This window comes from Varroa jacobsoni, unplaced genomic scaffold (genome assembly GCF_002532875.2).
Source record: "Varroa jacobsoni isolate VJ856 unplaced genomic scaffold, vjacob_1.0 scaffold_774, whole genome shotgun sequence".
In the NCBI taxonomy this organism is placed as follows: Eukaryota; Metazoa; Arthropoda; class Arachnida; order Mesostigmata; family Varroidae; genus Varroa; species Varroa jacobsoni.
In genome coordinates, this window is record NW_019213676.1 from 101,896 (window position 1) to 127,223 (window position 25,328).

The 25,328-nt window shown below is 40.1% G+C and overlaps 3 protein-coding genes and 1 long non-coding RNA gene across 5 annotated transcripts; 2 read left to right on the forward strand and 2 right to left on the reverse strand.

Moving 5' to 3' along the window:
- The first annotated feature begins 253 nt into the window (after positions 1-253).
- On the forward strand, positions 254-4,578 carry LOC111263580 (zinc finger protein 488). The gene is made up of 5 exons (XM_086969704.1): positions 254-370; positions 638-1,061; positions 1,278-1,676; positions 2,250-2,547; positions 2,827-4,578. Exons 1-5 carry the CDS (start codon positions 254-256, stop codon positions 2,951-2,953), a joined length of 1,365 nt encoding a protein of 454 aa, XP_086825830.1. The 3' UTR covers positions 2,954-4,578.
- Positions 4,579-18,245: 13,667 nt separating this feature from the next.
- Positions 18,246-18,990, reverse strand: LOC111263581 (uncharacterized). The gene is made up of 2 exons (XR_002682306.2): positions 18,784-18,990; positions 18,246-18,483 (listed from the first exon to the last, which is right to left on the reverse strand). It is a non-coding gene; the product is annotated as an uncharacterized LOC111263581 (long non-coding RNA).
- Positions 18,991-20,031: 1,041 nt separating this feature from the next.
- RpL35A (ribosomal protein L35A) lies at positions 20,032-21,792 on the reverse strand. Its single transcript, XM_022838765.2, has 3 exons — positions 21,685-21,792; positions 20,699-20,920; positions 20,032-20,338 (listed from the first exon to the last, which is right to left on the reverse strand). The coding sequence occupies exons 2-3, from the start codon at positions 20,913-20,915 to the stop codon at positions 20,091-20,093; spliced, it is 465 nt and encodes a 154-aa protein (XP_022694500.1). The 5' UTR covers positions 20,916-20,920; positions 21,685-21,792; the 3' UTR covers positions 20,032-20,090.
- A 532-nt stretch (positions 21,793-22,324) lies between these two features.
- On the forward strand, positions 22,325-25,287 carry LOC111263582 (protein arginine methyltransferase NDUFAF7, mitochondrial). 2 transcript variants are annotated; one of them, XM_022838763.2, is made up of 3 exons: positions 22,325-22,766; positions 23,420-24,244; positions 24,701-25,287. In XM_022838763.2, the coding sequence occupies exons 1-3, from the start codon at positions 22,539-22,541 to the stop codon at positions 24,962-24,964; spliced, it is 1,317 nt and encodes a 438-aa protein (XP_022694498.1). In that variant the 5' UTR covers positions 22,325-22,538; the 3' UTR covers positions 24,965-25,287. The 2 variants fall into 2 exon arrangements, with proteins under 2 accessions (XP_022694498.1, XP_022694499.1); XM_022838764.2 differs by having other exon boundaries at positions 23,423-24,244.
- The last annotated feature ends 41 nt before the right edge of the window (positions 25,288-25,328 follow it).

The window sequence follows — 25,328 nt, forward strand, 5'->3', positions numbered from 1 at the left end:
GATAAACTATGTTGCAAATTTCACACAACGAGTAATACTTGGAAAGGCTTCATCCTTTGCCATCATTGACAATACCTTTGTGGAACCGTGGCTCGGACCTCGCTCCCCCTAGCGTCGTAGCTCTGACGCCGGTATGCGATCACGCCGCTTGTCTGCTATTGTTGTTGCAGTACTCCTTAAAATGCAAAATTCACAGAAGCGTTGGAGCATTACTTTGTACCGCATCAAATATCTTCTGAAGAATAAGTAAAAGATGGAGGGCCTAATCTTGTCTTGCCCTTGCAACGGCAGATATCTTCATACAGCCACCGTTTTGAGTCCACGCCAGTGTGTACGCTCCGGAGGTCAGCCGGCATCAATTGTGGATACCGTAACTCGGGTTGTATACTTAATAAGGGTTGCAGCCAGCCGAATATTTCTTCTAGGTTCACATCATGCGTACAACATATCAATAATACACCCAGAGCCACAGAGCAATCGTAGCAGGGAAGCCGATTTTGGGCCGTGCATAGAGATCTTCATTAAGCTTTTCGTTTGCACGATCTTTCATAATGTATCGTGTATTAAACTGATAGATCATTGTGGCACTTTACTCAATTCATTCATGTTTTGTTTCGTATCGTATTATATGTGACAGCTCTCAACGTGTCTGCTAAGTGGTGATCATTTGTGGCTCCAAGGGGTGCGCACGGCACGCTTTGCAGAAGAGCAGAATGTCGAAGTTTCGATCATTGATGGGCAAATCCAGTTCCGGACAATTCGCGATATCCCACCAGGCGAAGAACTTCGAGTTTGGTTTGGCGTGGAGTTCGGCCAGATCCTTCGGTTGCCGGCATTCGCCTCACTCGTTCTACCAGATCGTGAAAAAAAGTACCGTTGCATTTTCTGCGGAACCAACTTCAACTATCCATACCCGATGATTGGCCACATTATGTACCGGTGTCCAATTCGAGATTCGAATCAAAACACGCAAAGCAAGAGTCACGAGCCAACGCCGATGTCTTCACCCACGCCGCCATCTCCCCCTGTCCTTTCACCACCGAGCAGAATGATCTCACCCGGTGAATAATTTTTGGCTTGCTTTGCTATGTTTGTAGTAAAAATTCAAAACTAAATTAACCAACGCACTTGTAGACGCTTCCTATTTACTTTTTCCCTCGCTGTCACTTTTTTGAAATTCATTTCTTTAGTAAATCGCTGTCGACAATTATTTTTCGTAGCATTTTTAGTTAGCACTATTTCACTTGCAACTGATGTCTAAACTGGCACGGTTCTAGGGCTTTCCGGATCGACTCCGAATTCCCCCTCTACGACGCCTCCTAGTTTAAGTCCGGGTTCGTCATGGGCACCCTCCGCGACTGTTCTGCCCATAATTCAGGCAACGCAGAAGACGAAGCGCTTCAAATCGTTCGATATTGCTACTCTAACGGACGAAGGTGATGGAGAGGAAATGAAAAAAATAAAAAGCGAAGAAGAAGTTAGTACGGACGCCGTAATAACTACGCTGAATCTTGGAATGGGTCTCAACATGGGCCTCAACATGCATCAACCAAACCCAGGTCTTTTAAATTCAGCTCAGTTGCCCGGTCCGCATCATTTCTCATCGTTTACACCTATCGGGGCTTTGACCAACTCGGCGGCGATTTCAACACAACTACCTTATCACGGCAGTAATGGTAGGCTACTCTGTTTATGATTAGCATTTCTGATCTATGCAGCCAGAGAACAACAAAGCATTTATGAGAACAGACATGTTTCGGAATGACAATGTGGCCTACCCATGTATATCTATGCGAAGATGTCCTTAGAAATAGGTCCAAGGAAAAGGATTTTTAAAAAATATATTGAAAATTGATTTCATCGCTGGTCAACTCGTTGTACCATACTGACGCTCCGATAGAACTTGATAGCCCTTTCACATATTCATAACTATTCTGGATTTTTTTAGTAATCAATGTTTATTATATATTTATTCTCATACATATATAACTCCAATACGTTCTCCATTGACCAAAAAAGCTGTGGCACACACGGTCTAGTGATCGTCTGGAATTTGCTAATACACCGCCTTCGAGAATACAGTCCTTAGAGTTCCCGGGGAAACCTCTTGTGATAGAAGTACGTCATTAGACCATTGTTACCTTGTATCTATCGTCCATTTTGTTAATTAAACTAATGCATACGATATATATGAAGGTATGCGCCGTGCGACATGCTTACAGTTGCTGCCATTTTTCTCTTCGTTATAGGTAGCCTTCCCAATACAGTGCTTTTTCCTTTGACCGCTCCTACATTACCACAAGCCGTTTCACCACCGTCAGCATCTGCAACAACAGCAGCAGCTGCTCCGTCGAAACCACGAAAAGCTGCAAAACGCGCCAAGGCAAGTCCATCGCCTCCTGCGAATGCCCCTGAACAGGCAGCTCAAGCTGCTTTGCTTTCGTGTCTGCCCCCTTCACTGGCAGCCCTTTCGATGCCGTCACAAAACTGGTGCGCAAAGTGCAACACGACCTTTCGTATGACCTCCGATCTCGTCTACCATATGAGGTAAGAAAAATAAATTCAAATAGGAAATATGCTTTCTTTTTAAAAGTCTGCAAGACCCAGGGAAGGCTTCATCCACTGAAACATATCCCAGAAATAACTGGTTGACGACCGGTAAGAAGTAACTGACATTTTCGTTCTTTTCTGACTAGTGCAGTCTTGTAAGTTGATAGCGAAAAAAACTTGTAGCAAAAAAAAAAAAACTAAGATAAAGTTTTTCTCAACAGGAAGAAATTATTAATGCTCATTTTCTGTTATTTGCTTGCATGTGTGCCTCACTAGATCGCACCATAAACGTGAAGGGGACCCATTAAAACGAAAGAGGGAAGAAAAACTCCGTTGCCTCATTTGTCACGAAACCTTTCGGGAACGACACCATCTTACAAGACACATGACGAGCCATCAATAGATTAACCAGATGGATCGGTGGGTGCACTGGCAACAATCACCTTGCATATAAATCCGGACTTCGTCCGCTTGCCCCGGCAAAAAGTGTGTCGTCTAGAAGAAAAAAGAAAAATGTGTTTTTCTTTATATTGGAAAAAACAAACCAGATTTAGATTGCCAATTAGGCGCACATGCATGGAGGGTAAGCTGTCCGTTTAAAAACATTTGATTCTTATCGAATCGGGTTGAATTCTATATACAACCTGTTTCAGAGCTTGGTTCCGCTAAAAAAGGCGTCCTCAATACGAAGCCATCTGTTTCAGAACCTTGCTCAGGTGCACGAATAAGTCTTAAAATGTTTCCAACACCGTTATGGGATTTCTTCTAAGTAAAAAAAAAATAAATCTAAAACGATCCCTAATGGAAACATTTTTTTTTTAAATTAACACAAGGCCGGTGCTCGAAGCACTACTACCTTGTTCGTGCGTTGCCTCATTTATTCATTCTAAATGAAGACTGGTTACATGATAATCCAAATTTCGCAGTTAACAGTTTTATGTTGCTTATTAAAATCCAATTCCTTCTTCACCGGCCCTGTGAAACTCACGTCTTATAAATGAGACCGAAGTACACTTAAAACTTTGCTCATAATTTTTTTTAAATAGCTGAATTTTTAAGTATATTTTCTGCTGTTGACTTACTGTGATTTGTAGATACTCAACTGCATATACATAAATCTATGACATATAACACGAAAAAACAACCCTGTACAGTGCAAAAAGCCTATCCAGTATCGGGTTATTTATTGATGTTTAAAGAAATATGCATTGTTTGATTAGCCGAACACGTCAGAAGGCATATGTATAAATATACATGTATTTATAGACATAAATCCAATTTGCGAAATCTAGATGCACATGGTTCTGTTAACAACTCAAGCCAACAAGATCTACTAATCTGCTTTCTAAAATTAGCTTTAAACGAAATTTATTGTTTACCAACAAAAATGAAAGGTCTCAAATTTTGCACGCAGTAAAAGCACACATGTTCGCCTATCTGTCGTGAACGGCACGTTAAATAGTTCTGTCAAATAACACACGTAAGTAATAAACTTTCTGGTGGTGCTTTTCGAGCATGTGCAAACGGAAATGTCTCACATAGCATCATTAAGACAAGCATGCAACGCTAACGGCAATGACGACGACTATGAGGCGAGATCTATAAAGTCGGGTGGCCATCATCACATAAACAATAAAATGTCATAGGGCATTGTGTCCCGCCTACAGTCGTCATACGCAGTCGTGTAGGAATGATTTCCCCAGGTTTCTCCGAGCCTTTGACCGCAATTAAGCTTTACTTTAGGTAGCATGTGGGAATCTGACTTGGAAGCATGAAAGTAAATAACGACAGCCAACATTATATCGATCGCATGCGGCCAGTACCGGCGGTGCCCCGTTGTAAGAAATAAACATTGCATCAGAATAGCAGATATGAAGGAGTACACCTATTCTCTACCGGTATAGTCTGCCGTATAACAATCGTCATAGATGGACATAAACATCACCCTCTCAATCTCGTCCCTTCAAAATAAATGAAAAAAAAAACAAGTTAACGTTAAAAATAAATAAGAAAATCAACTGCACTAAAACCCCTAATGTGGTTGCGTTTAATTAAATATCTTAAACGGTAGAATACACATATTATAATTAATTATTTTCATTTAATTATGAAATATATCTTTGAAAAAATGATACATAACGGCAGCATCCCTTACGAACAAACTAGATAGATAGTACGATCACCGTTGGAGTCGGTCCTATACGAAGAAGAAAATTTTACCATCGAAAATTGAAAAATAAGTACAGAAAGATTGTTCAGGTTCATTAATTTTGATTATGAAAAATCGATCAAAAATAGGAGACGTCGATCTGTTGTTTATCGTCGGTTAACAAAACGTTGTTAATTAAAGAGTAACCCTTTATTTTAAAAATTGTACGCCAGCCTGGATTGCACTGTTCCGGTTCTAGTCAAAAAGTGTAGCAAAATTTGTGACTTTAAGTTGCCCAGGAAAATTCTGTTTTCTACGATATTTAATCGTGTGTAAAACAGCGTAACATTTAATTATTGTTTATTAAATGGCCACTTCAGTTCAGCTTTAACTTTAATTTTAAGACTTAACTTAATGCTGTAGTGAACGTATGCGGAAGGCCGTTTCTTTTTTTCTGGGGGCGACCAACCATATGCTGTTTCTTAAAATAAACGTGGAATAGTTAATAGTTTAATAATCTTGAAAGAATCAGGAATTCTGGAAAAGGAACAATTTTTATACGCGGCTGACTTAAAATTTGATAATACTTTCATGTAACTAAATTACTAATTCCATGAAACCTTGGCTTTCTCGTGCCTACTTAAACCCTAGTTCCCTATCTTTTCAGCAACACTCTCAAGAAATTAGAATATCCGGAAGATTTTTATGCTTTATTCTATCCCATTTCGATTATATCTGTATAGATAATTCCATAAGCAACAAAGACGGTCCGTTTATTTATAACTCTTCAATAGAAGCAGAACCGATCGCCTACTTCAAAGTAACAGGCTTGCCTACAAATTTATAGAACTGAGCTCGAGCAGTTCCAAATATGAAGCAGATTAGTATCGAGTTTACGCTAGTAACCCAAGCTGACGGGTTGCAACCTCTATCAAGTATTCCGAAACTCTCTAGGTAGACAGTCGCTTCTGCCGTTGGGTTCCTTGTGGATCAAAGGGGCTTTTTCGTATCCGAACATGCGCCCCCAAAGGGAAGTTGCGCGAATCGAAGGAGCTGTGGTATCCTGATGATAGAGCAAAGAGCAAGTATTCAAGTTAGGTCGATCGAGTAAAGGAGGGAAATGAGGGGGTACAAGTTGTTGAGCTGAATAGCATTAGCATTGCATTACATATTTACGATGACGATAGGCGGCGAACAGAAGAGTAATTGAAGCAGCGAGTGGTCGCGCAGACTTGAGGAGCCGCAAACACCCGCCAGCCGCTTTTCTCAGCGAGCGAAACAGAACCTCCTATTCGAGGAGGATAGACATGCGCAATAAACGCTCAATGTGAACAGACATGAAACGATATAGGTCGAGTATACCCAGTAATAATCTGGGCAGACTATCGCGCATTGTTATAGGGCGGGGGAAGCAAAGGGTGGTTCCGGTTAACGGAACATATTAAAAACTACGTATATGAAAAGAAAGTGTTGCAACACCTAAACTTCACTATAGGTCTAAATAAACAAGGAATCTGATGAGAAAAATAAATATTTTATAACTTCAGGTAGGAACATACAGTTTTTTGTTTTTCCATGCAAGGGTTGGCCCAACAAAAAGAAAGCGCAGCGTTCCCCTTGAACTTTACCAACAAATTAAGTTATTATAAATTCCATATTACTCTCCATAACCTTTTTTCCATCCCCTAATCAACTTATTTCCTCCTCCTTGTCAGAAATTTTCAAATCCGCTGCTGACAAGCTCATTCAGTCAGGAGACCCCTATTCGGTTTTAAGTCTGTGGTTTTTAGTTTTATTTGCTAGTTATAGGAAAAGGTGGTAAGCCATCGCTTAGAGATCTAGAGAACTTGGTAGATGCAAAGGAACTTTCCCACAAGATCCTGCAGAACGGCCTGGCATTGCTGCGGAGAGATATGATTTTGCCTCATCTATCAGGTCTTCCCTGTAGGGTAGCCTCGTTCATTGGATGCGAGTGAATCGTAACTGTTCGCTGTTATCGTACTGTTCTCTTCAGGCGTTCCCCAATATAGAAGACCTTTTCAGTCCAAATAAACGGAACGATCGTTTTTATAAGATGGAAATCTGAATGTCTTCTGAGTTTGAGTAGTTGAGTTTGTTTCATAAGCCTGACGTGCTTGTGAATATTCATAAAACTGCAATTCATCCTCGCTCGATTTACAAATCATTTCCGACTTTCTCCTTCAAAAGAGCTTTTAATCAACTTCCGTCGTCATCAGATGGCTGACTGGGGCGGTTCTCATGCCATTCTCGAACTTAGCAAACCAGTTTTAAACAGCCCTCTCGATTATAAACTCGTTGCTGCACCGCAAAATACTGCTCCGACACCTGTTCAATTTCGACAAAAGGCAAAATAGAATAAATGTCAAAAATGTACTTTTTTTTTTTCCTGGATCCTTTAATCTTGGAACCCAAACTCGACATGTAAACGCTTTTGTTTCGCAATCAGATCACAATACATTCGTAGCAAAGAGAGGGCGCTTTTGAATGGAACGTAGAAGCAAATAAACGGCGAACAAATGTGAGGACCAAAGAACACTAAAAACGCACCGAACGTATTTGTGTTAATATGCTTAACGCTAATACATTTTGCGAAGAGACTATCAGTAGAAGGCAATAATAAAAATCGCAAACACGCATAAAGAAAGTAGGTTTCGATTTTCGTTGTATATACACACAAATATCAAATGCAAGTTGAGATACTTCCTACAAAACACATCCTCTTAATAGTGTACACAAGGCCCCGTCAAGACCATCGCGGACAACTGGTAGTCATAAATATAGTCTCAAGTTAGCAGCTGCATATATTTTAGCATAAAGACACTGTTCTGGACAATATCTATTATGTCTTCGTCGAGCTGATGTTTTCGAACGTAGCGTCTTACACATGAACCCCAGGGCCTTCGTCATTTTCTCATAGGCTTTTGGAGGTTACTACGTCTTCGGGTTCATACTGGCAACGACTGAAAGCGGATGCAATCTACAGATGGGGCAGCTGACGAAGTGTCTAACTCGGCTAGAGGCTTAGAAGACGCCCAGGCCGGTCAGACTATTCGCTCGGGACAGAAGGGTGTGTTCAGGAACTCATCGACAGAAAAGAAGCACTCTCGTTGCTGCTGTTATCCACTGTCCGTATTGAAAGACAGATGCGACGGTGGTTGAGTTGCTAGGGGTAAAAAGGCTGTCCGTCGCCTCTATGAAGGCAAATTGAGGGCCAGACACGCTGGAGCCAGAAGCGGCCCTAATGGCCCTTGTTCACATGTAGTGAGTAGGCTGCTATAACAAAAACAACAAGAACCCTTGTTCTGTGCCAAAATCTGTATTACTTGATGGATAGCAGCAGAATATCTGCCGAATGCTCTACGTTAGTTTGCGCTTAATGGACAGCATTTATTTGGTTAAACCCAGAGGACTACTACAGTATGTTTAAGTGTAACCACAAAGAAGGGTGCCTCGCGTACTTTAAGAATACCATGAAGTACTATACACACTTGTGCTAGCGATGAGGCTAAATCTAATCGAAATTTTGTTAGCAATACGGGCATCCACTCTCTACAGCAAAATCCAACATGGAAAATTATAAACACCTCAATTTGCACTCCATCTGATTTTAAAATAAACCAAGCAGAAAACAACGTGCGCTTGACTGGTACGAACGCTCACTAAACCACAGTTAGGGCGCATTATGCCGGTAGACACGTTTCTAGCTGACCGGAGTTCGCAATTTATCTCAGCGGTTTTCAACGTATGTATAAGACACTAAGATTATGCAGTTCTATTCATTTTATAAATAATAAGTATACATTTTTAGCTAGTGATGTAGCGTTATTCCATTTTACCTACACTGATAAAGTTACAAGGCAGAAAATGTATACTGCTTAGACAAACAAACGCTCCGTAGATGCCGTAGTGTGTGTGTTTCTACATGCTAGAATAATTTCTCTTAGTGTCACTTTTCATCACTATAGTCGAACGATTTCACAACAATAGCGAGCTGTCTGTGACTTATATTTGAAACGAAGTGGCAGGCTTGTCGTTTTAAAACTTTATGAATGTTCCACACATATCAGCGTATTTTTCTTTTCTTTTCAACGTCCGATATTTTCCATTTGATATTTTCCGGACTTGGAACCCCACATGTTTCTTCGCTATTCGAATAGGTTACTCTCCTCTGTTTCTGGAGCTTCCATTTTAAATCAATTCTTTACCCGCTACTCTTGCCCGGTGTCCGCTTTTCCTCCCTTGGCTGTAGCAACTCGGTTTGCCTTGCGAAAATCGTAATACGCCGCGCTCAGCTGCCTGCTTGCGCGATTCTCTACGTAGAACTCTCTATGCACTTGAGAAATATCTGATTGCGTGCATGACCCTGTGCACGTCGGCGGTACGATGATAGCTTTTTCCTTCCTATATATTTTTGCTGTCCGAACCCTGTTGGTTCAGACATCGCAGTCTATCCTGATTCTTTCGGACTTTCATGTGCGCTGTTCTGCTATTCGCGGAGTCAGCGAACAAATCATGGCCACATGTCGCCTAGTCGTCCTGTTAAGGAAGGACACAGAAGGAGAAGGTTGACGTAGCGGCCAGCGAAATGCCCAAGAACGTCTTGATCTAGGCATCGTTCACGAGACATCCCTTCCCCGGCCCCGGTCAGCCACAGTTCGTCTGCTCCTTTGCAGAAGCAATATGGGCCAACGGCCAAGAAATGGTAGAAGACAGGCCAAGCTGGGTATTCATATGGAGATTATGCCGCCGCCACAGTTGGATTGCGGTCACGGCGCATTCGATAGAGAAGAGTACGACATATAGCGAGACAAAGAGAGGCAACAAGAAAGAAAGAGAAATACAAGGGGAAACAGAGAAAACCATGCATGATCATCATCATCATCATTATCGTCGTCGTCGTCGTTTGGGTGACTCTGCACCACCGGCGCCTCCGCTGCCTACTGCCAATGATGTTTATGTGACAGTGAAGAGAACTCAAAGGATAGGTTTCGTTTCAGGCCGAGACGGTCCGGCGGTAGGTTGGGGAGTTCATCGATTTGATCCACCGAAGTCAAACCGCTGAAAGTATGGCATGGTCAAATAGATCTAGTGAACGGAGATAAGACAAGCGTGCCAGCCAGCTGGCATTAGGAAACTGAGGGAGAAAAACATCCACATCAGATCAGTCAAGTATTAAGGCTATTTTACTTTAGGTGTATGGTAGTTTGTTCGAATGGTGAACCACTGATGAATTTGCAGTTTATCTTTTCATTTTCATGAAAGGGCTTCTGAACACTTACAGTCAGATATGCTCAATACTAGTATTTATACTACAGTGAAAGGTAATGTGTTATAACACTGAAAAAGGCAAAGAGGTTTAGCTGTGCGTATGATAACATAACAGAAAATAGCTTGCTTGCTAAAGTCCAAAACACGACTAAGTTTGAGACCGGACGTAGACACCCTCTGAAGCAATAGATTTCAAGAATACGAAACACTTTTTTAAAGTAATCTAGAAATTAAATTAATTAGATTATTACATTGGAATCAATAAGTATTTCTCCTAGTCTGTGGTGATGATTTTTGTGCAAAACATTTTTTTCATTACTGATTTTGCCCTGCCTTAGTCTCATGTTAGGCACTCGAAGCACATGTAACATTGATACGTTAATATTCAGTAAATCGGATAGGTAAATCAGATAGAAATAAGCTACAATAAGAATCCATGCTACGGACCCACTTTAAGATGAAAAGTGTCACTTATCTTTAGCGATATAAGTGCGCCTGAAGGGTTCGAACCAGCGAACCCCTGAATGTAGCGTGCGTTAAAATATTCTGTTTTGTCTGAAACAATGTTTAATGGTAGGTTCCAATGTAAAGCCCAAAAAATGTTTAGATGTCCTGTATTTATTGGTTGTTCTACCGCCACTTTATCATGTTTTAGAATAAACTGAAAGAAGTAGGCAGAAATTTAAAAAATAGGGCTTGTATGAATCTTTGAATGCTGATTTCCAATTGATACTGTGTAGATTTGGAACAAAAAAGATCACTTTATACAATCTTAGCACGGGTGAAAAACAAAAACGCTCGTGCATATTACAGCGAGAAAATCAACGTATGGTAACTAAAATGACATTAATATGTTAGTAAGCAGGTTGCTAGCATACATGAATCAATCATAAACAAAGATTAATAAAAGAATTATAGTTTGATCTTTTACTAAAAACCTTCTGAATGTTATATTTGCAAATTAACGTACTTCAAGGTAGATTCTAAATAGATGAATCCGTTTTATAGCTCGTAGTGGGAAGGACTCGCTTTGCTCTAAGCGCACACCTTAGCTGTCATCTTGTGGTAGACACTGACTGTGGATGAGCAGGACTTGGTCCTCATCCCCGTGCTAGCGCAGTTTGTAAAGTGTTTGCACATTAAACATAAGGTTTTGGTTCAGATCCTTGTGTTAACGCTTTTCTTTTCGTACTGAGAACCAGGCGTCTCCAGGAATAATATATAAGTTGTCCCTACATACAAATCAAAGAATACATCCAAATTTATAGTCAAAGATAACGGGCCGTAAGCGTGATTAAGCAAATAAGAAACTTTTTCCTTCCGCTTGTCATAAAGTTCAGTGAATCTGAGCGGGATCCATTTCCAATGTTCACAGGTTTATCGACGACATACGCACGATGTTACCTGATCAAAATTTCAGAAAAACCCCAACTATCGGCGTGTGAACGTATGCATTGCGTATAATTTGAAAGAATTGGCACCCCAAACTATTTGTACAACCAACATAAAATACCAAAAAAAAGCATTCAGTTAATGTGCTTTTTTATTTCAGAATTTAGAAAATGTTTCATTCTAAATACACACTAGTTGCTACGAGACGTATTAACTTGTTAGACTGACTGAAACCAGATCGTTTTTTATAGTATGAAGCTCTGTGGGAATTTGTGTATTTGCATAAAATGTTGGTAGTATTCTCCAGGGGAATGCTTTCCTGCAACAGACTTGTTTGTCATATACCTTCGGGGCAATACACTTTTTTGCCCTTATGTTTATTTCGATGCTACTTACTGTGCGACTAAAATGGCATCTGCTTAAACGTAATAATATTGTCATAATATTTATTTCATTTCTTTAGGATCGGTTCATACCTAAAATACTGCTAGGTTCAACACTACAAACTTCCCAAAGATTTGTTATACATATTCGATGGGAACTCAGAGTTTTAGCCGTCAAATGATCACAGATATATTTACATATGTGGTGGAGAATTTCATGTACGAATACGCTCTGTCAAGCTCAGCTTGAAAAACCAATTCGCGATTTTCCTATGATTCGTTTTGTTTTATAGATGGTTTTTCTCATAAGGTAGAGTTCCTGTTCGCTGATTTCTGCCATTGTGATAGGTGGGTTCAGATTTTACAGCTTCATTTTGATGCCATTGTTCGAACAGTGCTGCACTAAGCATCCCAATGTTCGACGTAGATAGCAGTCAACTACTGAGAATCTTTTATCCTAATTTCACATTCATAGTCTTTAGCAAAACAGAGCCTTGCGCTTTAAAACGGCATAAAAGTGCAACTGTCCTTTAAGGTAAGTTCTTCGTAACAAATACTTGTAGTGCTGAAACTCAGTCCGAATTTTCCAGGACTATATTGAAATGGGGCATAATGAGAACATATGGTCCGCCTCTTCTCTCCTCCGTTGCCCACCCGACGGCAGTTGAAGCCCTCTCCTGCTCTTCGTAGCCTGCGCTACTACTCAGGCCATCATCATGTGCTACCCCCCAAGCACGCCTCCCATATGCTCCTTGACTCGTGTGTGCTGTTTCATTTACAACTAACGTTGCAGGATGAAGCTCGCAGCTGCAGCATGTGGTTTGCAGGCTTAAGTAGGCACGACAAAAGCTTACCTACGAGCGGAGTCCTCAGGCAAGTGGCGACACCTGTGTGACTTTTACTTGGCTTCTGTTTCGTGGAAGGAATTTTGGCTCCGCCTGTTTCGACTTTTTGGTAGAGTCGGAATAATTGCCATTGGAAGCACATTAACTCAAAGTCACTGAGTAAATATTAAAAAAAAAATAACTGGATAGTTATAGCGATTATTCTCTGAGGAACGTATCGTAGTAGATAATTAGAAAAAATATTCCTTAAGCGTAAGATCTAACACTTTTAAATATTGTCTTGCCGCAAGATGTTTCTTTAATACCACTACGTGGTTTTCAGAATTTCTGTAGATGCTTGCATATCATAATCGTTAATATAAATTGACTGATATCTGACATCATCAAATCGTTTTCATTCCAAAAAAAATACCAGACAATTGCTGTTGTTTTAATATATCGACTTCAGCAGATATAATAGCAACCAAAAATACTAAATCTTCAACAGTTGTCTCATCGGAACCAAACAAACTAACATTTTGAAGTTTTAATGAATTTTTTAATCTTCTTTTTTTGCATCGGCTGAACGATTGAATGACTTATTATTATTATTATTAAGATACGATCAGCTTATGAACTAGGAGCACATTTAAACGCATTCTAATTTGGTTTTTGGTAGCGCTTGATTGCTCTGTGGCAAAAATGGCAACAAACCAAACGAACAAGAAGGAAAGCGCCCTCTTTAAACAATATCGTACTCTTAATTATGACACTGTAAGGAGGAAAAAAATAACTATATAGTACCAAGATAAAAGGAGATGCGTACGTGATATTTGTAATGTACCTGATTTATAGTCGTTAAGTTCGTACTATTCTTGACTGATTCCTATATAATAAATTGAAATTCAAATCTTTCACACATTTTCTTTGAATTCATTACTTACATATATAATGAACCCTGTCTCACAACACGGACGTACTTCATGTCGCGCGTTACGAAGCTCTAGGAGATACATTCTATTTATTAAGAAGTTAACGTTAACACGACGCACATTCTAAAAAGGTCGCTGAATCTAACTGTTTCGTTTTTGAAAATGAACGGAATGCGCTTTAATAGGGTTGAAGAAAATGCATTTAACCCTGCTACATTCACAGGGTCAGCTTCGTTTCGAGAGTTAATTCGCGAGATCCCGTGATGTCTTCATTGTGAGAACTGTGTTTTCCTACTCCGTCTAAACCTCCCTTCGCCAGTTTCGGATTTGGTCCGTTTCCTATGCTTTCTCTGCCTGTGACAACTCTCGCAGGACGCTTGCGATTCCTTAAAGACTTCACTGTCGTTTTGAGAAACCTCTATCCGGCTACCCCTCACGGTCTAAATTATCATTGATGCCGCGTCTCATTCAGAGGTTTCGCCGCAGTTCTCTCTTTCACTTCGAGATAGGGAGATGAGAGAGGCCATGGGCTTGTTCATAACCGAGTTAATTAGCAATTCCAAAGTATGAATGACTCGTATGAATGAATTGAGAATCAGTGGACTAACCAAGCGAACGATGCTGTCTCTGTCCGGCAATGGAATCATCACAACCGGCCGTAGCCAGTTCCTATTTCAGAATAGCGGCCTTCCTTGTAACTTATAACCCACAGGATGGAACAGGACATTGGAGAAACGAACGAACACTGCAAATCTAAAAGCGTCCCCTGTGCCGCCGTAAGAAGGCAGGCCCCACTTTGCTAGTCAGAGTTGACGATTCCATTTCGTCGGGTCGGAAGTGGAAGCTGAAGTCGTTGTATTACACCAACAGCGAGAAGACACGGTGAACGGATCTGCATTTTAAGATCGGATTGCTGTCGGCTGACGTAGAAAATATCACGGGAGATGTATCGTAATGAAGATTACATGTACGGAGATTCGCGCGCTTAGCAGCCATGCTAACACGCCATAATTATCATAAGAACATCATAATATAACGAGATATAGCAGAACAGTGGTAGAGGCAGAGGCCAACATCATGCTCTACTTCAAATTAGTACTTCGCTGCGTCAATTGCACATCATGACGCCGCAAAAGCGTGGAGGTGTTTTCCGAGAATTGTAGGTGCAACGGTATAAGTCTAGCTGATGTAAAAACGTATAAATCACTTAAAAAGGACACCAAAACTACAAGGGGTTCTCCAGCAACGTATTATCATTATAGCAAGCATGACTGCCTTGCTCCATAGCGGCAGCAAGAATTGCTCGATAAACTGATGCATATTATAGAACTCTAACAAATTATTTTTTATTTAAATTTATTAATGTTCAAACACTTTTAGATTAAGGAGCCATACATATATTGTATTTAGTACTGATGGCTCCAACAGGGTGGCTTGTGGAATCTGATGACCAAGATTTGGCGTTATCCGAAGTCAGCACCTATAGATTAATTCCTCCATTAATAAATTCGTCGCGTGAATTATGTTATTATGATGTGAATTATGTTATTATGAAATTAGGATGTGTAAACTCTATGACAAATTATTGTAAATATGAACCAAAGAGAATTTGCCACTATTTCTTTCATAGTAACGCTACTTTTTATACTGTTCTGTCAAGAAAATGTCTCGTCGTCAATCGTCATCTTTATTGATATCCTTTCTGTTGTCTTCTTTTCGAAAAAGCGAGCGCCCGATGATATTTTAGTCAAGCCTGACCGACACAATTTTTTTTCTGCCCCTCCTTTGTAGTCTTCTTGTACTGCCGGCACCGTCTGATTTAGCAGTAGGTGGTCAAGCATCAACCCGTCGGAGAAAGCAACTTACAACGATTCGATCACATCACCACTATAAGCAAACGCAAAACTAGACACGGACGCACAGTCGGACAGGCAAATAGCCATACAATAACAGACAAAGCGACTCATTTACTGAAGCAGCCTTCTTTGGCTTGTTTCTTTGCTCTTTCGTCCGTACTGATTAGATTTTCTGCTCCCCAATTCGACTAACCTCTTGACGCCGTCCGGGGAGGTGCTGTCTGCTCCACAGTAGGATGCAGAGGGCTTCTTTGGAGGTTCTGAGGAGGCCAAGGGGCCGAATTGGGACTAAAGGAGGGCTCACGGTGATTTATGTGGTCGAGCACACTGTTAAGTGAGCAGGGGCCAGGATGGGATCAGGATGCCTCTGTCTGGCTTCGACGAACGCAGTTCGACGGAGTGGCCTTGAAGTCCAATGGTTGAGCTGGGATCAACACACTCTATCGATTGGTTCTTAATTACATATTTAACGCCTACCTGAGGAAAACGTTCAAATTCCAGAATAGCATTGAAGAAACATATGAATAATAAATTTCATGTACGTTCAACGATTACGAAAATCACAGTTATCATTTCTGGTATAAATAGTAAGTGATGTTACACTGCCATATCTAAATCCAATGGAATATGACTAGGCAAAAATGTTTTAATGAATCATTTAGTAGCTTCAAAGAACCGAACCTGCCCAGACATGTCAGTATTATTCAAGACACGAAATCACCTTTGTTCATAGCGAAAGCGTTGTTGATTCTGCATTAGATATAGTTCAAATAAAAAGGCGTAAATATGACAAGACACTCGGCTAAAATATCAGCAAAATATAACAGATAAAAAATTATATGATCGAAATAGGCAGCAGGAACGGTTTCATTCATATTATGTCTGTAACGAAAAACAAAGTAAACATTGACAAAATGGCTGATGACATCCGCGCTGAGCCGTATCTCTAGCTGAATTGATTACGCCACAACATCGGAACATCCCGCAACAACTGGGTGCAAAAGACTCCCACGAAGTTCGGTGTAGATCGAAAGCGTGGCCGCCTACTTGAACAGGCCGCAGCTCTCAACGAATGTCGTACTCTACTTCGAGCCGCCCAGACAGTTTGTACATACAGGGCATGTCGGGAAGATGCTTGTGGCCATAGCGGAAAACATGGCCAACGAAAGAGTCAACGGACGGGGAAAACAGAAGAAGGATTGATATAGAAGGAGGATAAGAGGTAAAGCGAGGGCGGCCGCACAGTTATACGCTCGTATAGCGGCGAGTGTGAATCAACAGACCACGACCGCATAAAGGCAACGAAAGGTGCTTCAAGGCCCAGTATTCCGTAGATATAAAACAGCAGAACTATGAGAGGAAAAGGAGAAGACGGAACTAAATCCTCACGAGAAAGTAGAGAACGGGGGTGTTAAGGATCTGATGCGACTACTCACATTGGACGACGAAACTCTCAGTCGACCAGACTGCAAAGAACTGGTGCTGACACCATCAAGCGACAGACTTTTCGACTGTGCCACGCCAGTTCCCTGGCCGTCTTGCAGCGACGATAAAGGTAGCTTACCCGAAAGTGTGTAGGGCTGTATACGCGTTGAACCAAAACACGAATGAATGTGCTATAACCACGACGTATTTTATGGGTGCATACATTTAGATGGGGCAGGGAAAGTGGGGAGCTCAGATATGGGTTACACTGAAGCAACACGCCTTACAATGTGCAAGGGTCGGTTAAAACTACGATGAAGCTTCACAGACGGCCAATATCCATGTAGGGCCGTCCTGTCTCACGACCTTTACCGTGTACATATACTAGATATAATAATAATCATAATAATATGCACAGGTCCTGAAAAGAAAAACTTTTGTCATTAAGTAGGTATAAAGAAAACGTCCATATATTTAAAGGGAGTGATGGTTGAAGTTTTGCCTTCTCATTGCCCTGAAGATTCACCAGGCAGGATAGACGTATAAGTTTTTGTTTGTTTCTGTCTCTTTTTCTTTCACTTTGTCAGTGTAAGCACCTTCTATTTCAAAAAGCAATATACATGTATATGTATCTATATTTCGTTTTTGAATTCCAGTTGTATATAACTTTATTTCGAACGATTTGGTAAATGTTACAGTTACGTTGAACCTGTTACACCCGAAAAGTCGAACCTATGCCTCTCTTCGATTTTCTATGCTTGCCTACAACCTTAGTTAGCTTTTACTATAGTTGTTTTTCCAAAAACAATATACACGCAGCGCATGCGATTCCGAAGTGGAAGTCAGACTTTTTATGTTTCGTATGTCTAATCGTGCGTGGGTTTAGTTATCAACTTAAGCTCTGTCCTTAATTTGAATATCATTTTAAATCTTATGATTTGCTGCGTTGTATGCGTTGTAAGTATGAAATAGATAAAGTAAGCTTGACATTAAATACAAATAGACAATTAGTTTTATAAATGGCTCGCATTTATAAAAAAAATATAATTATTTTACCATAAAATATCTTAAAAAGAAAATTTATCCCTTTTTATGTAAAGCACGAAATCTAGAATCTGTTATAATTCGATGATATTCGGTTATAATTCGATATAACTGCGATGTCTTATTTATTATACGTTCTAGATGTATATTTTAATAATTTATCTGGCACGTGCAATGGTGAATGAGCTTTGAACAAACTAGCAGACCTATTGATATTTTTACACACGTTTCTCTTTAACAAAATAATTTTTTTAAGACAGCTACCTGCTTATAAGACTGACATTATACAAACAAGTGAAAATGCCTCTTATGTAAGAGGTCACCGACGGAGGTACCTCTCTATAAGAAAAACATAATAGCCTGGTATTAGGTGCACATAATGACATCAGAACACAAGAACGGAAGAATGACTTGAGTGGTTATTTATTTCAAAATGCCGAATTCATCTTCTCCGTCTTACACCAAAAAACCGGCTAAGCAATGTTAATGGTCCTGCGATAGGCGCAGGCGCGAGAGATGGCGGGGGTTGCGGCTGAACATAAACTGGTTGCATATACGGGTCCACATAGGGTTGTTGTGGTTGGTAAACGCTTGGCATTCGCGCAATATCATTCACTTGCAAAGTATCTTGTTGCGGTGCTAAAATCCAGAAACAGTAGCATCTTTATAAGACACTTAGCAATTGTCAGGAAGCAAAAATTGAAATAGCCAAACACTGAAAGCACAGTTAGCACCAGGACCTAAAACCGCTGCGAAATTTCACTATAATACGGTTTTTTTTTGGTTAAGAAAAGAACTGCAATGGGGGGTTGGAAAGTACCTTGCATTTCAAAATGTTTCTCCCTTGTGCATGCCTAAGAGAGAAACAGTTTTTTTTTATAGTATTACGGCCCAAGAATCAAGCAACCGTATATGATATATTGGTTTTCTGGAACTTACCTGCACATACGACAGCTAGTCCAATAAGAATTGCTTTCATTGTACAACACAGGCAATGTCGCGCCATTGTGGTAGGCTTTCGATTTAGCCTTTACTTCATTTAAAACAAGTCTATTATCAGTTAACGTTTGTTACGGTTTAGTATTCTCAGAGTCAAGAATCTGCCAAGATATAAGTCCCTTATATATAATCTATAGGTGCAACATACTGTGGCCTACGCCGCAATAGTTTGATCGGGACAGCTGTTTCATTACGTCTAAACTAATCGAGTCGTGACATGACCACTGCCATTAAGACTTACCCTTAATTTGCGGACGAAAGACAGTTACCTAATTATTCTTTCCATCAATGTTTATCAGCACCTTCGTTACATCTTAACAACATATCTAATTATTTCAGCGAGACAATTTGCTTACATAACTACCGCATTGGGTGAATGTGTTCCAATGAATCTCTTTCAATAACGTTCCAACCTACGTAATCCCACTCTCAGCTAATGTTGTCTTTTTTGGTATTAACGAATACTTGATTCAACCATATGTAAGCAAAATTAACCAGTTTCTTAGTCTTTTTTATTTGCAAGATCGTTAATTTCTTTCATATTATCTATTTTGCATATACCCACAACACGTGTAAAAAAATCATATTTTCATAAATTACAATTTGAATGCAAGTTTGAAGTCTGTACTTACTACATTTGAGAAAAGCACATTTTTTGGTAGTGGAATATCTACAATGATCTCAGCCAGCTCTAACCCAAGCCTTATGCTTATTGCTCATCCGTTCGTTTCTATCATACTTCTCTATCATAATACATCTGAATTAGTATTTCAAATATACCAACAACAACCAAACCTCAAGTCTTTAACAAAAAGAACTCCTCATGAAAAGTTTAAAGGAAAAATATCTTTCTTTTTTATTTAGAATTTCATCTTGTCAATAGCTCTTTTGGCTCATGAGTCAGATTATCGAGTCGATCGATGTTTAAAGGAATAACTAATTTTCGAAGGCCCTTTGCTGTGCTACGACTGCGGGAAACGACTATTCAAAGAGAACGTAAAAATTAATATTAGTGCGTACAATTATATGATTAACGTTAGTTAACGCTACCGAACAACATAAAACAACAGCCCTAAATTGAACACTCATAGCTCCTCCGAATAGTAATTCTCATTATATTTCATTCAGATGAATTATCTTATGCTGAGCGCCTACGGGTTAAGCCCTCGAGCGAAAAAACAACACAAATTAGAATACCGAGCCAACGGCGACGCCTGCACAAGAAAATTGCGCTCGTCGTTTATTGTTTATATGTTGGATGGGTACATCATGATCCTAACGCGATTCCCCATGGCCTTCGCGGGCAGATTAACACGGAACTTCGCGCGAACGACTCCAGAATTACCGTGAGTACGGTATACCCGACCCCAGATGGCACGAACCTTCGTCTGCTGATCTCTTGACTTGCCAGGAACACGTTTAGAATTTTTAGCTCGGTAAAGGTACACGCAACGCTTGCCGACATAGTATTGGGCAGCCTGGCGACGAAGGCAACCTACAACAAAAATCGGATAATAGTGACGTAGTCAATTGATCGTAAACAACGCTACAAACGAACGATGCAGCTCAATAAGAGAAAGCTTTTGCTCACTTGGCTTTAATTCAGTCGACGTTTCGCAAAAGACGTGAGTTGCTAAAAAATCACAACTGATTTTAGGCCAGAAGTCGATACAGACCGCAGATCTAGTAAGCAAGTTGAAGTTTCATCCACAGACTTGAAGCTAACTCCTTAATTGGCCACGGTTTGACTAGATTCGCTGACGATATTAGTAGATAGTAACATTAAAAATCTATAGTGCTCTAATTTATTTTATGAGCAAACAAGCGTTTTCAATATAAATCAGAAGTATCTCACCATCTATTTTAAGGAGAGCGGTGTGCTCGCGCTGATTTCTCTGTCCACGCCGGAACCCGGTAAAGACGGCCTTTGCATGTAGGCGTACCCTCGGCGTAGGGCGCAGGTGCCGGACCTCCGACTCAACAAGAGCTGGAGCCTTTTTCGGTTCTTTTTTGGGCGCAGAGGCCGCTTGGGCCGGTGCTTTTTTCACTGCCTTCTTGGCTGTGTCGGCCATTTTAACTATTAAAATCCAGGTCACAGTTCAGATATCGACACCAATACCAGAAAGCAACAAAGACACCTATTAACACATCACTGATGACAGTCTATGAACGTATGGCAGAAACTACGTTCTAACTAAGTTGACTCAATGGAATTCCAAGTTTTCCCAAGAACCATATGTCAAATACATTTATCGGAGATAAATCTACACATTGCCCCAGAAGTGATCGTACTGGCAATATATGGAAATCAAACTATTCGAAGTGTGAATGGTCAAAAGATATCGTCAATGTTCGATCTATATGTGTTTTTCCTAAGACGATTTTCTAAGGCATAATTTCGTTAAGACTAACGGCTCAGCAGCTTAATTTAGAAGTGCTAGTAAACATACTTCATATGGTCACGCATATCGTTATATACATGAATCCGCTCTAAAAAAATCTTTACATAAGTTGTTTACGCTGCAACCTATTTCACAGAATGAAAAAATTATTCTAAGTCAAGATGCCACATTCAATCTGAAATATTGTCACTTTGTCCTGTAAGCGTTTTCATCAATTTTTTTAACCGAATCAGAAATATCAACGGTTTCCAACGTGTTTAGCTCAGCTACATAGCTGAATGACAATCCAAACAAATCCGAACGTATTTTCACCAAAGTGACACAGAATCTCACTAAATCTTCTCAGCAACGATCACAAAATCTCGTGGTAGGCATGCTCCATTCATTATACCGAAATTTCGCCAAAAATATTATAAAATTGAAACACTGATCATCGTACCGAGAAATCAATATGGCTGAAAAGAACAAACAGGGCCGGAAAGGAGTTTGTTGTGGTTTCGATTCGTCTGTTTGTTTACAGCGGATCCAGCACTCCGCTAGCGAGAGGCTAAATTAAAGAAAATAGTGTATATTTAAGATTTTCGTTAGCAAATTAAAAGAGAACACAAGCAAACTTACCAAAAAGGGTAGGAGAAAGTATTTTATTTAAAACTCCTTATGACACCGTACAAACATCATAACCAGGTCAGATGATCAATTTCATGGTGTACGTTGAGCTAGACCTGAGAACTGCGAATTTCAGATACGACACCTTGGTTGATAAATTTGCAAACTATCCAGGTGAAGAAGTTCTGCTTTCTTTATGAAAGCTCAGTTATTTTTTGAATATTTTCTACATGAGTGACAAAAGTCAAAAAAGAAGTCGAGTGCCCTCTGCTGCCTCCATGGTAGGCCATACAGAATAATGAAACAAGCAAATAAATTATCGGATACTAAATAAAATAATTCAGCTAGTATTATTTTTCATAGCCGAATTTTACCATCAAAGAAAGCGATCCCTAAAATAAGTAAAACTGAATTTATTTTATTAATTCGCATATTTGGAAGTCGCCGCGCTCGTGAAAAGCGGGAGATTCAAAAATGCCAATAGAATATCTTAATACCTGGACAGAAAAACACCAAACAAAGAGAATGTATACAGTAGTATTTGTGAACTAAAATTTATTGTTTTATCGCTTTTGTAAACATCTGTTATACAAGAGCTTATATAAAAATGAATAGTAAATGAACAGTCAGTGTCCTACATGTGGTGAGACGAGAATGCTTGACTGAAGCACTTCTTGTTTTCACAAGATGGAAATTTGTGCCAATTTAAGAACTGGCGTTTTTCGCAGTTTGTTTAATAAAACACATCGAAGTCATATAACTGCTCGAGTTTTGCGCGATTCAAGATCATGTCATGTTACAATAGTTCGAAAAGAGGAGGAGACTCCACTTCTGGCTTATCTTCGAACTCGTATCCTGGCTACCGGGCCATTTACCGTACACGATTATATGGCCGATGTTCTTACGAACTCTCAGGTAAAATGCAGTGTCAATTTGATTAGGTTTGAACTTGAATGCTAAGTGATCTGAAAAACGGCAGAACACGTCTTCTTCTCTTAGGAAAAATGTCTTAAATATTCTCATGTACTTAACTTTATCATTTTTAACTATGTTATGTCACTGCTTACTAACCAATGTTGCTGAAGAAGTTACGCAATGGAGAAACTAGTTAGGTTTTTACGTCAACACCATGTTTACTCCCTCATACGTAATGCCCATTTCTATGCTGCAGTTTTATGGCGCCTTATTCCGCTTTAATTGAGGGCTTAGTTTATGGCTATCTTAGATCTACATGTAGTTCAGGTTACATATTAATGACTATACGTGTTTTGTTGAATAAGCCTACGAAAAAGCCTTGGATAAAATATTTTCCTCTGAAGGTCTACGAATTTTTGGGATGGCGGTACAAAAGCTATCGAATAACTGCGTATATCAAAAATCAATATCGCAATCGAATTTGTCATCCATACTGCTGAAACTTTTGATCATTCTTCGTGATGTTTCACATTGAGCTTCGATCACTGGATTTCGTCACTCGCTTGGTAGAGTACTGATTTCCGTTACCATCATACTACATTGATAAACCACATCGAACATCATTATTAACTATATTCAATATGTGCTTGCAGCAGGGATACTACATGCACCGCGACATGTTCGGGGCAGCTGGCGACTTCACGACATCTCCAGAAATTTCGCAGATGTTCGGCGAAATGATTGGCGTATGGTTCCTGAACGAATGGCTAGAGGCCGGCTCTCCACAACCGGTACAGATAGTCGAGGCTGGCCCAGGCAGGGGCACGCTCATAGCAGATATTCTACGCGTATTTTCCAAATACACAAAGTTAACGCAGTCCCTAACGGTGCACCTCATCGAAGTATCGCCGCACCTCTCGACACTTCAAGAGGAGCACCTTTGCGGTACGGCAACGGAACAGATCACAAGCCAAAACTACTATAAGGAATCAAAGACACGCACGGGTTCTTCTGTTCGATGGTACAAAGATATCCATTTAGTTCCACAAGGGAATTATACATTTTATCTAGCGCATGAGTTTCTTGATGCACTGCCAATACATAAATTTGAGCGAACAGATCAAGGCTGGAGAGAGGTACTTGTTGATTTAGACGACTCACCTACATCGCCTCTGCATCTGCGGCTTGTATTGGCTCCCGGTCGGACTCCTTCAACAGTTCTCATTGACCCGGGTGAGACCCGTAGTCACATTGAGGTTTGTCCGCAAGCTGGCATGTTCGTACAGCATCTGGCGAAGCGTCTTGAAGTCAGTGGAGGTGTTTTCCTTCTGGTGGACTACGGACATATTGGCGAAAAGGGAGATACGTTTCGAGCATTCAAAAAACATCAAATACATGATCCCCTGTCTATGCCAGGACAAGCCGACCTAACAGCAGATGTGGACTTTGCTTATTTGCGACGCTGCGTGCAAGATCAGGTGAGTGCGGGAGAAAATGCCTAAAACTGACATATTGCCCACCTTAGGCCTCGAGAAAACCACCCTACGCACTTAAACTACTATATTTTGATTATGGATTGCCTTAATGTTCGCCTTTTATTTAAGGGAGTCATAGCCTATCTATGATTTTCGGAGGCTTTTTAAATTAAGAATGATGGTACTAAATTAACTAGCTGTATTCTTTTAACTCTGTCGAAAACCACAACAGAAGCTGCAGTTCGTTAAGCAAAAAAACGTCTTTCTAAAGTCAATGTAAATAAAAATTGGTTCGTATCCACTCGTTTAAAAGAAAATTGCTTTGTCTTCTAGTAGTATTTTCCAAAATACGTAGGCTTCCTATTTTACCTGAACACGTTGCTGCAGCTATTTCTCGAGAGCTCACATCGAGTAACAACCCTAACGAAAATATCTTTATCGGGTTAAAATTGCTATTAGGTGTTGGCTTTCGGCCCGGTCACTCAAGGAAGTTTCCTTAAATCGATGGGTATAGGCGTTCGTCTCAAGAAACTCCTTGAAACTGTTCGAACACCTGAGGAAGGTAAGCAGCTACTTAGCGCTTACGACATGCTAACTAATCCGCGACATATGGGAGAGCGATTTAAGTTTATGGCGATGTTACCGAAGAAAGTGGCCGCGACGCTTGATCGGAATGCACCAGCCGGCTTCGAAGATGCTAATAACGCTTTTAGTAGCGTATGACTTAAAATTTTGCACTTAAGAAACCCACAGTCCAGCTCCGGCTTCAGCTTAATGAGGGGCTCGTTAAAAATAAGATGATTTCGAAACGAGAACTTAAATTCAGCTCAAGAAGTGGATTATTCTTTATATTGCTATATTGGAATCATTCATGATACCAACATACGAAATGATGTATTTCATTTTTTTTCTTTATTTTATGTTGGGTCAACCTAAAAACTCAGATCTTGGGGGTTTGCAAAGGCAAATAAACCTTTAATAATTCAATGTTACCTAGAAGAGAGGTAGTTACAATATAATAAAATGTGAATGTTTCAAACAAAAAACGTGATTTTTTTTTACTTAAAGAGGTAGGCGTAGAAAATGG

Coding starts and splice junctions, on each gene's coding strand:
- LOC111263582 (XM_022838763.2), top strand. CDS start 22,539: ATGGAAATTTGTGCCAATTTAAGAACTGGCGTTTTTCGCAGTTTGTTT. Junction 22,767..23,419: donor ATGTTCTTACGAACTCTCAG/GTAAAATGCAGT, acceptor ATGTGCTTGCAG/CAGGGATACTACATGCACCG. Junction 24,245..24,700: donor GACGCTGCGTGCAAGATCAG/GTGAGTGCGGGA, acceptor AATTGCTATTAG/GTGTTGGCTTTCGGCCCGGT.
- RpL35A (XM_022838765.2), bottom strand. CDS start 20,915: ATGGCCGACACAGCCAAGAAGGCAGTGAAAAAAGCACCGGCCCAAGCG. Junction 20,339..20,698: donor CGCTCTCCTTAAAATAGATG/GTGAGATACTTC, acceptor TTTTTGTTGTAG/GTTGCCTTCGTCGCCAGGCT.
- LOC111263580 (XM_086969704.1), top strand. CDS start 254: ATGGAGGGCCTAATCTTGTCTTGCCCTTGCAACGGCAGATATCTTCAT. Junction 371..637: donor CGGCATCAATTGTGGATACC/GTAACTCGGGTT, acceptor TATATGTGACAG/CTCTCAACGTGTCTGCTAAG. Junction 2,548..2,826: donor GATCTCGTCTACCATATGAG/GTAAGAAAAATA, acceptor GTGCCTCACTAG/ATCGCACCATAAACGTGAAG.